At 51.9% G+C, this 15,660-nt stretch overlaps 1 protein-coding gene across 7 annotated transcripts in view; it reads left to right on the top strand.

Annotated features, from left to right (window-relative positions):
• The window catches only part of CCDC57 (coiled-coil domain containing 57), a 114,134-nt gene that overhangs the window by 28,153 nt on the left and 70,321 nt on the right, over positions 1-15,660 (top strand). For all 7 annotated transcript variants that reach the window (XR_010110741.1, XR_010110742.1, XM_063599504.1 and 4 more), the window contains exons 9-13: positions 1,131-1,289; positions 5,870-6,032; positions 6,454-6,585; positions 12,325-12,547; positions 13,332-13,484. Coding sequence is in view for 5 of the 7 variants with exons in the window: in XM_063599504.1 (XP_063455574.1) it covers positions 1,131-1,289; positions 5,870-6,032; positions 6,454-6,585; positions 12,325-12,547; positions 13,332-13,484 (830 nt within the window). In the remaining 2 variants the exon portion in view is untranslated. The remainder of the gene's footprint in view (positions 1-1,130; positions 1,290-5,869; positions 6,033-6,453; positions 6,586-12,324; positions 12,548-13,331; positions 13,485-15,660) is intronic.

Below are 15,660 nucleotides of genomic sequence, written 5' to 3'. Positions count from 1 at the left end.
GGAGACTGTCCAGGAGGCCCCAGGCAGAGTCACATCACCATCCTGATGCTGGGAGTGGGGCCGGCCCTCATAATTAGATGGCTCATGCTCCAGGGATAAAGCTGCTTCCCAGAGCACAGAGGCCGTGGGTGAGTCTGTTTCTTCAGTACCCACGCAAAGCGTGGAAGGAGTCCAAACACACATTCTGTGTCAGCCCACATTGCCAGAGATGGCTGGAAACGTTGATGCCTTTGATGGTGTCTCTTTTCAGCTGTCCTAAAATATGTGTCCAAAACTGTTGGCAGGGTGGCTTGTTTTCCATTCTATATAATACCAGGCTTGAGTGCACCACTCATGCTAGGTTTAACCCCTCGTGACAAGGGGTGGCCTCTGTGGGGGCAGCCAGCTCACCCTCTGCTTCTCACTGTCAGTTGGAAGTTCATCAGCACAGGAGCATCTGAAGGTCTGTCGTGTGTGATGCTACAGTTGCTCTTGTGGGCCGTCTTCCCATCTCTTAGGGAAACAGGGCTACGCCCATGCAAGTGGGCAGGTATCATCTTGCCTAGGTTAGTACTGTGGCTACCTGAGTTAACAGCTCTAGATATTGTCCCGAACATTTTCTTGGAAATTTATTCAATTTTGGGTAATTCTCCCAGAGGCGTCCTGCTATTAAGGTTATTTAGTGGGTTCTGTAGAACCTTATTTTACCATGCAACTTGAAAATGCGCTGAATGTCTCTGCACGTGGGGTGCTGTGCTAGGTATGGCGAGGACATGAGGGTGACTTGGTCAGAGGTGTTGCTACCTCATGACTGTGGCCTCTGTGGGCATGGGAGGCATGTCATGCCTCACCTTCCGCCCACCAAGAACCTGGCACATGGCCTGGTGTGCTGCAGGAGCTTAGCTGGAATCTGGGTTGGTGGGATGCATGCATGCATGGAGGTAGTTGGGTGGACGGATGCTTAATTCTTCCTGTGCGGAACCATCTTCATCATCTAGGCCAGGAAGTTTCAGCTCGAGAGCTGTGTGTGTGTGTGTGTGTGTGTGTGTGCGCGCGCGCGCGTGTGCGTGTGTATTTGCTGGGGGGTGCTGTGTAAGAGACAACTTTAGTGAGTGAGAACCACATCTACATAGTTTCCCTTCTATGTTTAGACTTCGTGAAGATGCATCAACTGTAAAATCTGCCTGGGATGCTCAAATTGCTCAACTATCTAAGGAGATGGTCTCCAGAGACCTTCAGATTCAGACTCTGCAGGAAGAAGAGGTGAAGCTCAAGGCACAGGTGGCCCGATCCCAGCAGGATATTGAAAGGTAACTGTCCCCAGGCAGATGTTTCCATTGAGGGTCTCCTATGGGCAGGTGCTGTTGTAGGTACTAAGGATTCAAAACTGAACAGATCGAGTCCCTGGCCTCACATTTTCTTGGGGGAGAAAGACAGTGAACAAGACAGACAGAATGTCTGGCCACGCAGGGGTGGTGTGGGAAGACATGCAGAAGGGGCCGCCTGCTGGAGGGAGCATGGCCAGAGGATGGTGTTTCTCAGTCTGTAATAAGAGCCATAAAGGTGCTCCTGCTTGATCCTGCACTAAGAATCTCCTCTTGCCAAGCGTGGTGGCTCACACCTATAATCCCAGCACTTAGGGAGGCAGAAGCAGGACGATTGCTGGAACCCAGGAGTTGGAGACCAGCCTGGTTAACATAGTGAGACCCCATCTCTGCAAAAAGGAAAACAAAAACAAAGAATCTCCTCGTCTGTCTTGTCTGATTGTTCATGTCCTCATGTGTTTCTTATCCGTTGGGGTGAACACTTCCTTGAACAAAGATAGCATTCTATTTCCCATACACATTCAAGTCAACTTTATTACAGAATACATATGCTAAACTCATCCATTTTAACTCTACACTTGATGAATTTTGATGAATGTGTATGCTGTATGATATCATTTGGCTCTATGTCCCCCCCCAAATCTAATCTCAAATTGTAATCCCCATGTGTCAAGGGAGGACCCTGATGGGAGGTGATTGGCTCATGGGGGCGGTTTCCCCGATGCTGTGCTTATGATAGTGAGTGAGTTCTGATGGTTTAAAAGTGTTTGGTGGGCCGGGTGTGATGGCTCACACCTGTCATCCCAGCACTTTGGGAGGCCAAGGCTGGCAGATCACTTGAGGTCAGGAGTTCGAGACCAGCCTGGCCAACATGGTAAAACCCCGTCTCTACTAAAAATACAAAAATTAGCCGGGCATGGTGGCTCACGCCTGTAGTCCCAGATACTCCAGAGGCTGAGGTGGGAGAATCACTTGAACCCAGGAGGCGGAGGTTGTGGTGAGCCCAGATCGTGCCACTGCATTCCAGCCTGGGCAGCAGAGTGAGATTCTGTCTCAAAAAAATGAATAAACAAATAAAAAATAAAATATAAATAAATGTTTGGTGGGTCAGGCGCGGTGGCTCACATCTATAATCCCAGCACTTTGGGAGGCCAAGGCTGGCAGATCACCTGAGGTCAGGAGTTTGAGACCAGCCTGGACAACGTGGTAAAACCCCATCTCTACTAAAAATACAAAAATTATCCCGGTGTGGTGTCACACACCTGTAATCCCAGCTACTCGGGGGGCTGAGGCAGGAGAATCACTTGAACCCAGGAGGCGGAGGCTGCAGTGAGCCGAGATGGTGCTACTGCACTTCAGCCTGGGCAACAGAGCGAGACTGGGTCTCAAAAAAAAAAAAAAGGAAAAGTACCAATGCTGAAAGAAACATGTTGTAATAACGTTCTTAGCTCTTCCCTCCAGCATTCTTTTTTTTTGTTGTTAAATACTTCCATTGACTGAAATAAAACATCATGTATCTTCAAGAAAGCACACTTAGATTTACCTATTACTTGTGTATGTAGAAAACCCTCATAATATGAACTAACGCAATAGAAAAAAAACATGCTGTGATAACGTTCTCAACTTTTTTTCTTTTTTTTTGAGATGGAGTCTCTGTCACCCAGGCTGGAGTGCAGTGGCGCAATCTCAGCTCACTACAACCTCCACCTCCTGGGTACAAGCAGTTCTCCTGTGTCAGCCTCTAGAGTAGCTGGGATTACAGGCATGCGCCACCACGCCCAGCTAATTTTTGTATTTTTAGTAGAGACAGGGTTTCACCATGATGGCCAGGCTGGTCTTGAACTCCTGACTTCAGGTGATCCACCTGCCTTGGCCTCCCAAAGTGCTAGGATGACAGGCGTGAGCCACCCCGCCTGGCTTATGTTCTCAACTCTTGATTCCAATGTTCCTTCTTCGTTAAACTCTTCCATTCACTGAAAGAAAACAGCACATATTACAATATTTAGACTTTTTTATACATTTAATTTCTCTCCTCATTATGTGCACGGTTGCCTTTAAATCTCTGAACTTATTTGTAATAGCTGCTTAAATGTATTTATCTGCTAATTCCATCATATCTTTATTTCTGAGTCTGTTTCTATGGGCTGATTTTTCTACTGGAGAGAGCTACATTTTTTTCTACTTCCTTGCCCATCTGGTAAGTTTTCACTGGATGTCAGACATGGTGAATATGATGTTGGCGAGCGTCTGGTTTTGGCTGTGCTGTTTTTTGTTTGGCTGCAGTTAAGTATTTACATGGCAGCTTGACCCATTTGAGACTTGTTTAAAATCAGTGTGAGGGCAGGTGGGGCAGGTTTAGAGAAGCCTTTTCACCAGGGCTGACTCAGCATCATGACTCCCAGACCCCACTGCGTGCCCTGGAGCGAGAGCTCCAAGGATGCTCCGCCGGCCGCCCTGACGAGCTCTGGGAATCAGCGCACGTGGAGCCCCCTGCTGGCTGCTTCGTTCCCACGAGTTGCTCTTGGCCCAGCCCGTGTTGGCTTCTCCTGTGTATTTGCATGTGGCTGTCAGCCACAGCTTCTGGGGGATCCCTGCACAGATCCCAGGATCCCCTCCTCTCTGCCCCTCTGCCTCATAAAGCCCATTTCAGCCACTTCAGCTTCTCCAAACTCCAACCTTCATCTCCTCGTCACAGCAAGACCACCGTGCTCTGCGTGGTTTGCCGTCCCTGCGGGGATCCGGAATGGCCCGTGGAGAGAAGCCGGGCGGCGAGTGGGCCCATCTCGAGAGGACCTTCTCTGAGGGGCCTCAGCCCAGCACCGCTCGTGTGTTCATCGTTGACTCTGTGAAAGCCGTGCCCCATTTTCTGCCCAGTGTCCCAGTTGTTTAAAGTGGGAAGATAGGCATGGTGACAGCTGCTGTGTCGTGTTAAAGATTTATTTATTTTTGCAGTTACAGGGATTTAAAAATGTATCTGTGGGGCTGGGCCCAGTGGCTCACGCCTGTAATCCCAGCACTTTGGGAGGCCGAGGCGGGCGGATCACGAGGTCAGGAGATCGAGACCATCCTGGCTAACACGGTGAAACCCCGTCTCTACTAAAAATACAAAAAATTAGCTAGGCGTGGTGGTATGCACCTGTAGTCCAAGCTACTCAAGAGGCTGAGGCAGGAGGACCACTTGAGCCCAGGAGGTGGAGGCTGTACTAAGCCAACATCACGCCACTGCACTCCAGCCTGGGTGACAGAGCAAGACTCTGTATCCAAAAAAAACCTAAAAATAATTAAACAAAACAAGAACACATTGTGTATAAATTACCACAAACTTAGCAGCTTAGCTGCTTTAAACACCCATTTATTATCTCAGGTTCTGGGGCCAGGGCCTGGGCAGGGCTCAGCCATTCCCGGCTCAGGGTCTCTCCAGGCTGGAATCAATGATGGCCAGGCCTGCCTCTCCTTGGAGGCCCAGGGTCCCTTCCAGACTCACCCAGCTGTTGGCAGAATTCAGTCCCTCCAGCTGTGGGGCCAAGGCCTCCATTCCCTCACTGTCTGACAGCCAGGGTCACTCTGCACCCTAACGGCGTCCTCAGTCCTGGCCACGCAGCCCCTCCAGGGACCCTCTCACAACACGGTGGCTCAATTGCTATCATTCGAACTCCCTGAAGTTTACCGGTGCAATGAGGCCAGCAGGAGAGTCTCCCTCCAGTCTCACACAGAGCCATGCCACCATCTCTGTGTCGCTGCCTGGGACAGGAGGGACCTCTCCCCCCTCACAGGATCACCCACAGCCTGGAATTCTGCCCCCAGTGTGTGGCCCCATGGCCTTCTGTCCCAGAGTTGCTGGTGTAAAGCCTAGTCCCAGTCCAATTCTTGTTCTTTTTTCCTTGTAGACTCTTCTTTCGTCCTTCATACTATAACGTTTCCCCTTACCGTGTGCATGTGGGGTCTCTAGAGCTCTCTGAAGGCTGGCGTTTGCTCTGTCCTGGTGGACCTGCCCCTTTACATCCTGGGTGGTTTCCTCCTTCCATTCTCATCTATGCGCTGGTTTTCTGGAGGAAGCCCCCGGGTTCCTGCGTTCCCACCCCTCTGTCCCTTTGCACTTGCTCGGGGGGCTCTCCCATCCCCGCCCGCCCCGTGGCTGGGTCCACCCTGCTCTGCACTTGCTCCGGGGGCTCTCCCAGCCCTGCCCACCCCATGGCTGGGTCCACCCTGGTCTGCTTGTTTGCTTTCATAGCTCCGTTCCTTTGTGCATAACCGCGTTTATGATCTTTTAAGGTTGTTGCTTTCCTCCCTCTCCCTGCATGCTGGTTCTTCTGGTTTTGTGGGCATCACCCTCATCCATGGTGTTGGGTTTTCTCCGGCATCTGGGCATCCTTGGCGCCTGCTCGTCTTTGTATTGGGCGTCCCTGTGTGCCCATCCACAGGAGCTCGGGAGCATGTCAGCCCAGCGCAGGCCATGCGAGAGCAGGAGGGACAGCGGCAGCCCTGCCTTTCCCATCGTGCCTCTGCTTTTCCTGTGGAAGGGACCTCAGGAAGCATTAATGCTGGGCGGTTGGACGTGTCCTTAGGTACAAGCAACAGCTGTCCCTGGCAGTGGAAAGGGAGCGGAGCCTGGAGCGTGATCAGGTGCAGTTGGGCCTGGACTGGCAGCGCCGCTGTGATGACATTGAAAGGGACCAGATCCAAAAGTCAGAGGCCCTGATTCAGGGTCTGACCACGGCAAAAAGTCAGGTGTGTGCGGCCACCAGGGCCTGGGGCCTTCTTGGTGTCTCTGCAGAGGTGGGGTTGGGCAGGACGGGTCTGGTTCTTACCAAATGGTTCTTTAAATTTGAAAACACTAAACCTCACTGAGTAATTAGAGTAATAAATTAGAGTAATAAAAATGCACCCCGCCTGTCCATCCGCCTTGACTTTCTTGCATAAGCTGTTTCTGTAGCTGACCAGCTGCGTGGTTTGAGTAGCGCTGCATGATCCCCGCTGGCCTGCAAGGGCAGCCTGGGGTGTGCATGGGCAGGAAGGGTTTGGCAGCCTGGCCACAGTGGGGAGCCTGGTGCTCTGAGCATCTCCCACCTATGTGTGCCATTGGAGCCTCAGCAGGCATGGGAGCTGCCCGGTCATCCACACAGGGACTGAGTCCCAGCGTTTTTCCCAGGTTGCTGCCAAGCTGCAGGAGACAGAGCAGGTGCTACGGGAGCAGGAGGTGGTGCTGAAGGCCGTGACCCTGGAACGAGACCAGGCCGTGCAGGCCCTGAGGATGCATGGGCTCCCCGGACCAGGGGCACAGGTGAGAGTACCCAGTCGGCTCTTTGAAACTTTGCTCAACAGCAGTGATGGGAAAATAGGACCGGATCCCCAAATCCTACCAAGACTGGAGCTAAGTCTTTCAGTTGTGTTCTTTTTAAATGACCTGTTGCACAAACAAGGGTGAGTCAGAAGCTTTAGAGAGTTAAGGTGAACTCAGGCTTCTTTGTATCTTTCATATTCGAAAGTTTTAAAAGTCCCAAATCCACATATAACTAGATATCAGACGTTCATGTGAGTTTGTTCTTATGATATTGCCTCAGGACTGTCACAGCAGGTCATTTTATGCTAGGAATCTGTCATCACCGCTCCTGATTTTGTTGAGCAGTGACGTTAGTGGCCGATAGTTAAGTACTCATCCAATGCCGGGGTTTGCCCTTAGGCCTTGAAATCCCTCCACTCATTTCATCTTGGAGGTTGGCACCATGTCCGCTGAGACATGGGGACACTGAGGAGCTTCTCTGAGCTGTCACAGCTCATCAGAGCAGAGCTGGGTCCACAGGCAGAGGGGAGCGGGTGCAGGGCTGTAGGAGGCTGGGGGAGAGCACAGAGGGCCCAGCACGGGAGGACTGCCCTAGGCCTGCAGATGGCTTTTTTCTTTGGGCTGTTGTACACACAGTAGAACGCGCAGGCCTGGAGTGCACAGGTCAGTGCAGCCGACATGTAAGTGTGCCCAAGCACCCCCACCCCAACAAGACCACCCAAGAGTCCCTGCCCCTGCTGGTCCCACCTCCCCGCACTAAGCGGCCAGCCACTGGTGCGCATTCTCTCCCATTCAATTTGCTTCTCTGTCTTGAGGCTTGGCTTAAGGCAGCCGAGTGTACTTAGGACTCAGATCCTAACTGGTATGAAGAATGTTCCTAGCTCGTCCTTCATTCATGTAGTTTTTACTTATTTATTTTGAGACAGGGTCTCGCTTTGTTGCCCAGGCTGAAGTGCAATGGTGCAATCTCAGCTCACTGCAATCTCCTCCTACCCCCAGGCTCAAGCAATCCTCCCGTCTCAGCTGCTCCAGTAGCTGGGACCACAGGTGCGCATCACCACACCTGGCTAATTTTTGGAGTTGTTTTTTTAGACAGAGTTTTGCTCGTGTCACCCAGGCTGGAGTGCAGTGGTGTGATCTCTGCTCACCGCACCCTCCGCCTCCCAGGTTCAAGTGATTCTCCTGCCTCAGCCTCCTGAGTAGCTGGGATTACAAGCATGCGCCACCATGCCTGGCTAATTTTTTGTATTTTTAGTAGAGACGGGGTTTCTGCATGTTAGGCTGATCTCGAACTCCTAACCCAGGTAATTCGCCTGCCTAAGCCTCCCAAAGTGCTCAGATTACAGGCATGAGCCACCACGCCCGGCTAATTTTGTATTTTTAGTAGAGATGGGGTTTCTCCATGTTGGTCAGGCTGGTCTTGAACTCCCGACCTCAGATGATCTGCCCACCTCGGCCTCCCAAAGTGCTGGGATTACAGGTGTGAGCCACCATGCCCGGCCTGGTTGCTAATCTTAACTTTAGCCAAGGCAAATGCCAATTCAGTTACTTACCTAGGGATAGGTCTCAGGCCAAAGACTGCTCTCTACCATCCTAGAAGCAGGAAAAAGGTCTCAGGCCAAAGACTGCTCTCTACCATCCTAGAAGCAGGAAAAAAAAACCCGCTCATCTTCCCTGTTGGAAGTGAGTGCAAACTCCATAAAGGAGTTACCTGTCTTCCATCATCATGAAGCAGGAGAAACTTGCCTTCCTTGTTGGAAGCAAGTAAAACTCCAAAAAAAGGGAGTTGTACTGTTGGGGTGATCAGACCCAACACCAGGTCATGGGGGCTACGAAGTCCAGCAGAGTCAAAGGAATGAGACAAGAGTACATAGGGTGGGTCCAGGGGGCCCACGCTAGTGTATGGAGGCTGCGAAGGCCCCGAGCTCTGGGAGCCCACACTGTTTATTGGTAATCAAGTAAAGCAGCAGGTAGTGAGGATGTGTGGCTGTGGGGGTAGACAGGTGAGGGCGTGAGAACGTAGGGGTAGAAAGGTAGCAGTGCATCAAGCGTAGCTGTGACGGTTTCGCACATGCTCTGCTACTTGAGGTAAGGGAGAACAGGTTCTTCTAATTCAAGATAAAATCAAGTTATGATCTCGGGAGAGCAAGGAGCAAGGGGCCAGCAAGTCTGCACACAATTCCAGAGGCTAGAAGGGGTTTTATGCCCTGAGCCCTGGGTTCTCTCCGAGCCACGAGGGGTTTTATGCCCTGAGCCCTGGGTTCTGTCCAAGCCACGAGGGGTTTTATGCCCTGAGCCCTGGGTTCTGTCCAAGCCACGAGGGGTTTTATGCCCTGAGCCCTGGGTTCTGCCCAAGCCACGAGGGGTTTTATGCCCTGAGCCCTGGGTTCTCTCCAAGCCACGAGGGGTTTTATGCCCTGGGCATAGACTGTAGTGCAGCAGGGCAGCCTTCCACCCATTGGCACAGAGCTTGGTGTTCCAAAGGTCATGAGGGGTTTTAGACCCTGGACCCAGGACATGTTCCAAGACTCTTTTACATTATGTCAGACAAGCAAGCCCCGCCTCAGCTCTTCTGCCAACATTGTACAGCAAAATAAACTTTAGATCTTGAACAAATTTGGGGAGATTAGGGATTCTCTGGAGGGGATGCTCCCAGACCTCGGCAAATTGTCCTGTTGGTTTGAGCCATAAAGTTAGCTCATTCCAGTACCAAGTACCGATAGGAGTTTTGTCAAAGGTCAGAGGCATCTCCACTCAGAATCTCCCTGTGGTTACCAAAATGTGAACCCAGAAAATCTCAGACAGGTCTCAGTTAATTTAGAAGGTTTATTTTGCCAAGGTTGAGGATGCGCACCCGTGACACAGCCTCAGGAGGTCCTGACGACGTGTTCCGAGGTGGTCAGAGCACAGCTCGGTTTTACACATTGTAGGGAGACAGGAGACATCAATCAACATATGTAAGATGAACAGTGGTTCCGTCTGCAGAGGCAGGACAACTCCAAGTGGGGAGGAGGCTTCCGGGTCATAGGTAGGTAAGAGACAGATGGTTGCATTCTTTTGAGTTTCTGATGAGCCTCTCCAAAGGAGGCAGTGAGATACGCATTCATCTCAGTGAGCAAAGGGTGACTTTGAATAGAATGGGAGGCAGGTTTGCCCTGAGCAGTTCCCAGCTTGACTTTTCCCTTTAGCTTAGTGATATTTTCCTTTCACACTGCCGAGCCCTCTGAGCCTCGCTTGCCGCTGTGGTGGGCCTGCTCAGCCAGTGAGGCCATGCAGCCAGCACCCTCAGCGCGTCCTGGGACATAGCCTGGTAAGCCTCTGGGCACTCGGTATCCTGATCTGTAACTGGCCAGGTGGAGCACGGCCTTCAAGGGTCTGCCCCTCATGCGACTGTTTCTCCAGGAGAATTCTTTCTTCATTTTGGTTGTACCATAAATATTTTCCCACGTCATTACAATTCTTCACAAACAGAATCTAAATGGCTGCATATTTTATCAAGTGGCCACACCATAACGCACCTAGCGATTTTCTTACCAATGGTCCTTCATGTTGTTCGCCATTGTGATCACGGCACTGCGGTGGGCAGTTTCCTGTTGTTGTACCCAGGCGAGTTAGAGAAAACGCCACACTCTGAAACGAATTGAGTCCTTTATTTAAGCCGGCGGCCAAAGAGACGGCTAACGCTCAAAATTCTCTCGGCCCTGAGGAAGGGGCTTGATTAACTTGTATACCTTGGTTTAGGAAGGGGAGGGGAACTCAAATGCAATAATTCTACAGAAGTAAAAACATGCAAGAATCAAAAGAAGCAAATGGTTACAGAGCGATAAACAATTTAAAAGACAAATGGTTACAAAAAGCAACGGTACCAGGTGCAGGGCTCTAAATCCTTCATTATAGTTAGACATAGATGCTATGCCGGACACGAACTCAAGGCTTTATGTTGTTATCTCTTTGAGAAGAATCCTGGGAACTTCAGACGTTGTTGGTGCCAGTACCTTATCAGTTAATTGGGCTCCTTTGAAATGCTGAGGATCTGCTTACACAGGTCAACTCCTTGCGGAAGGGGGTTGGGTAAGGAGCCCTTAGTGTCTTGTAAATTAAGGGGTCAATTGGAGTTTGTCCGGCTTTCCCAGCTAGAGAGAGTCTTATTTACATGAGAAACAAGGCTAGGTGATTAAAGAGACAAACAGGGCAAAATTTAAAGTAGCGAGTTAGAGTAAAAACAAGGTTAGGCATCGCACTGTCTCCGTTTCTAAACTGCCAGTTGAGGTGCAGGTTCTGTTCGCATCCTCTCCACCCCTGAGCGCAGCACGTGAAGCTCTCCTCCTGGGAGCCCAGGCCAGCTGGCCTTGCCTGGGAGCACGGAGGAGCCAGCGGGCAGTCAGAGCGTCCTGGGAAGGGCCCAGATCTTGCTTCAGGTTTGTGTTCACGGAGTGCAGAGTAGGGAGCAGGCTCTGCGTCCCTCAGGGTGGCTCCACAGGAGAGGAAGCTGTGCCTTTTGCACACATCTTGGCTGGACTCAAGGTTGAGTTGGGCCAGACCCTGGGACTTTGTTTCCCTCTCCGGTATCTGGGGTCTATGCTGGCGTCTGGAAGCAGGTGTTTCCTCTAATGTGTCTGGTGTTCTGGTTGTTCACAGCTGCAGGGAAAGACTCATGGCAGTGAGTCCCTCCTGGTCAGAGGCAGAAGCGCCCCTCACCTTTGGTTAGAGAAGGACACTCCCTCTCCCTAGGAACTGGGTGGGCGGGGCCTGTCTCTCCTCCTGCGCCGGAGCCACCTCGCCTCGTTGTCCTCCCGCCTTGGTGGCTCCTTGCGGGGTCTGTCATCCCTATGCCTGCCCTTTGACCCTAGGGTAACACGTCTCTTTTCTCGGGTTGCTTTTAGAGTTTCCATTTTGTTGCTGATTTTTCAGCAGTTTGATTATGTGCTGTTTGGTATGATTTTCTTTCTGTTTATCCTGCTTAGGGTTCACTGAGCTTCATCATCTGTGATGTCGGCTTTCAGCTCATTTGCTTCGTCATCTGTGATGTGTGGCTTTCAGCGCATTTGTAACATGTCTGGCCTTGTTGTAGATGTGTCTCCTGCCTTCGCGTTCGTCTGGGCTCCTGGTTCCTTGTGCACCTTGTTCATGGTCTCCAGAGCTCTGCTCATTTTTTCTTCTTTGGCCCCTTTCCTTCTGAGCTTCAGTTTGGGTATTTTCTGTTGCCAGGTGTTTATATTCACTGCCTTTTCTTCTGCGCGCTCTGAACCTGCTCTTCATCCTATTTAGTGGATGTTTGATTGTACTAAAGAATACATAACGCAAAACTGGCTGCTTTAACTTTTTTTTGGTGCACACAGTTCAGCAGCATGAAGCGCATTCACACGGAGGTGCAGCCATCACACCACCCTCTCCAGAACATTCTCATCTTCCCAAACTGAAGCTCTGTCCCCAAGAAACACTGGCTCCCCCTCCCCGCCCACAGCCCCAGCACCCCCATTCCACTTTCTGCCTCTGTGGATTGGACACTCTAGGGATCTCAACAGTATGAAAGGCTCCAGGAATTTGAGTGTCATATTTGCACTTCTGTCAGGTCAGAAAGGAGGGGCATCACAGCCCTGGGGATGGGGAGGGACCACAGCCCAAGCTGAAGTGGGGGACCCGCCCGAGAGGGGCGCGGGGAGAGCGGAGGCACAGCCTGTCAGGACAAGCTGGGGAGCCATTCATCTTTTTGTAGTCATTTTTCCTTGTATTTGACAGATGCTTCTCAGGCAGCATGAAGAAGAAATAAGTAAAGACTTTCCATCCAGTGAGATCCAGCGGCTCCGAGAGCAGAACACGAGCCTGCGAAACGTGATTGCCCAGATGAGGAAAGAAATGGAGGCTCTAAGCCATCAGATTCCTCCTCCCGTCCAGACAGCGGCAGAGAGCACAGATGCAAACCAGCCTGACCCAGAGGCTGGGGGAGATGCCGCCACTCCTGGTGAGTAAGTGGGAGAAAGGGACAGAGCGGGAGGGGAAGGGGGAGAGGGAGGGAGGAGGACAGACGGGAGCATGGGTCTTGACTGGCTTCAAGGAGGCTTCATTTCAGAGTCCTATAAGTTAACATCCCCTGTAATAAACTCAAAGTATGAAAACTGCTTTTTCTCCAAGAGAAGGGATCTTAAGTTTTATACCAAAAAGCTTTTATATTTGTAAAGTGGAAGGAAAAAATGAGGGTACCTGCTTGACACACTTAAAAACCTGTTTTAGACCTGGACCAGGGCTGGCTTGCTGCCGCGCTGTCCCAGAATGGGTTGGTAGCAGGGGCTGGTGGACCTCAGTCCTTTCCTCCAGAGGAGCGTCTGTGGCAGAGCTGATGAGGGCCTCCCGACCCCCAGGGACCCCAATAGTGGCTGTGGGTGGGCAGATGCCGGGATGGAGGCAGAGCTTCCATTCTCGAGATGGGACTTGGCCCCTCTGCACAGAGGCACGTGGGCTGGCGGCAGGTGGAGCATTTGCTCCTGATCGCTGAGCCCTTCCTGGAGAGCATGGAGACTGTGCTGGTCTCTGGCTGGCACACTCTGGCCAGTGAGGGGAGGGAAGGTCTTTCAGTCTGACACACACAGAGAGTGTGGAAACTACGGTGAAGCTGTAGTGTGAGGAGGACAGGGACAGTGAAGCTGGCGGGCATGAGCTGGCATCGGCTCCCTGAGCTGGTGCTCACAGGAGGGAGGTGCGAAAGGTTGCTGTGTATGCGTTATATTCACTGGAGTTTTTTTTGGCAGATTATGTTCTGGCCCTTGAAGCAGAAATACGAACTCTAAAGCATAAGTTTAAAACTCTGGAAAAGCATCTAGAAGATGTGTTGGATCCTTTAAAGATGTCCTCACCTCATGCTGAGTGTCAGCCCAGCGTCCGCACCTCGACAGAGACGACTGGTGAGTCCGCGTCTCACTGAGGTACTTGCTGTCCCCTTATAAACTGAAATCTGACCCCTGCAGAAAGTCCACTCATAGCAAATATACAGCTCGAGGCTACTGCAGACGTTGGGGTGGCGTCATCCAGCCCAGCAGCCCCTTGTGCTCCCTCCAGAGCCCATGTGCCCTGACTCCTCACTGCAGCGTTCCCTGTTTTGGTGTGAATAGAATTCCGTGTGCTCCCTCCGGAGCCCACGTGCCCTGGCTCCTCACTGCAGTCAGCGTTCCCTGTTTTGGTGTGAATGGAATTCCTTGTGCTCCCTCCGGAGCCCACGTGCCCTGGCTCCTCACTGCAGTCAGCGTTCCCTGTTTTGGTGTGAATGGAATTCCTTGCGCTCCCTCCGGAGCCCACGTGCCCTGGCTCCTCACTGCAGTCAGCGTTCCCTGTTTTGGTGTGAATGGAATTCCTTGCGCTCCCTCCGGAGCCCACGTGCCCTGGCTCCTCACTGCAGTCAGCCCTCCCTGTTTTGGTGTGAATGGAATTCCTTGCGCTCCCTCCGGAGCCCACGTGCCCTGGCTCCTCACTGCAGTCAGCCCTCCCTGTTTTGGTGTGAATGGAATTCCTTGCGCTCCCTCCGGAGCCCACGTGCCCTGGCTCCTCACTGCAGTCAGCGTTCCCTGTTTTGGTGTGAATGGAATTCCTTGCGCTCCCTCCGGAGCCCACGTGCCCTGGCTCCTCACTGCAGTCAGCGTTCCCTGTTTTGGTGTGAATGGAATTCCTTGCGCTCCCTCCGGAGCCCACGTGCCCTGGCTCCTCACTGCAGTCAGCGTTCCCTGTTTTGGTGTGAATGGAATTCCTTGCGCTCCCTCCGGAGCCCACGTGCCCTGGCTCCTCACTGCAGTCAGCCCTCCCTGTTTTGGTGTGAATGGAATTCCTTGTGCTCCCTCCGGAGCCCACGTGCCCTGGCTCCTCACTGCAGTCAGCCCTCCCTGTTTTGGTGTGAATGGAATTCCTTGTGCTCCCTCCGGAGCCCACATGCCCTGGGTCCTCACTGCAGTCAGCCCTCCCTGTTTTGGTGTGAATGGAATTCTGTGGCACCTGTGCTTCTGTCTGGCGTCTTCAGACCTACACTGTGTTTCACTTGATAATGCCAGATTCTTCTCCAAAGCATCCATCCACAGCGTGCGAGGTAGCCGTGGTGCTGCATGCGCGCCAACACTTATGTGGTCAGCGGCTCCTTCTGTTCCCTCTAGTGGACACGTAGCACATCCTATTTTGGTTTAATTTGCAAATTCATGAGATTCGTGGGATTGAACATCTCTTCCTGTGTGCATTGGTGTATGATTGGCTAGGGCTGCTGTAACTCAACACCACAGCCTGGGTGGCTTAAACAACGGGTTTTTATTTTCTCACTTCTGGAGTCTGGATGTCAGAGATCAGGTTGCCGGCAGGGTGGGTTCCTCCTGAGGCCTCTCTGTGGCTTGCAGACGGCACCCTCTCCCCTGCGTGCTCATGTGGACTCTTCCCCCTGCGTGCTCACGTGACACCTCCCCCCCTGCGTGCTCACTCCTGGTGTCTCTTCCTCTTTTTTTTTTTTTTTTTTTTTGGGACAGAGTCTTGCTCTGTTGCCCAGGGTGGAGTGCAGTGGCATGATTTCGGCTCACTGCAGCCTCCGCCTCCCAAGTTCAAGTGATTCTCCTGCCTCAGCCTCCTGAGTAGCTGGGATTACAGGTTCACGCCACCACGCCCGGCTAATTTTTGTATTTTTAGTAGAGATGAGGTTTCACCATGTTGGTCAGGCTGGTCCCGAACTCCTGACCTCATGATCTGCCTACCTGAGCCTCCCAAAGTGCTGGGATGACAGGCGTGAGACACCGCGCCCGACTCTTCCTCTTCTTGTAAGGACAACAGTCCAGGGCCCCAGCCTTAGGACCTCATGTAACCTTAACTGCCTCCTCAAAGGCCCTGTCTCCAAATACAATCATGTTCGGGGTTAGAGCTTCAACCCGTAAATTTTGGGGGACAGAGTTCAGTCCATAGAATTGGCCTTTTGATAGCCTCTCTTTTGAAGCTCCAGGCCATGTCTTTTGCCCATTGTTTATTGGATTATCTGCCCTTTGTCATAGATTTTTTTAGGGTATTTTATGCTGAATATGAGCCTAGCGTTGGTTATATGTGTTGCAAATATCTTCTCCC

Source organism: Pan paniscus, chromosome 19 (assembly GCF_029289425.2).
Source record: "Pan paniscus chromosome 19, NHGRI_mPanPan1-v2.0_pri, whole genome shotgun sequence".
In the NCBI taxonomy this organism is placed as follows: Eukaryota; Metazoa; Chordata; class Mammalia; order Primates; family Hominidae; genus Pan; species Pan paniscus.
The sequence above is the reverse complement of the archived record's forward strand: the minus strand, read 5'-3'. Positions and strand labels throughout refer to the sequence as shown.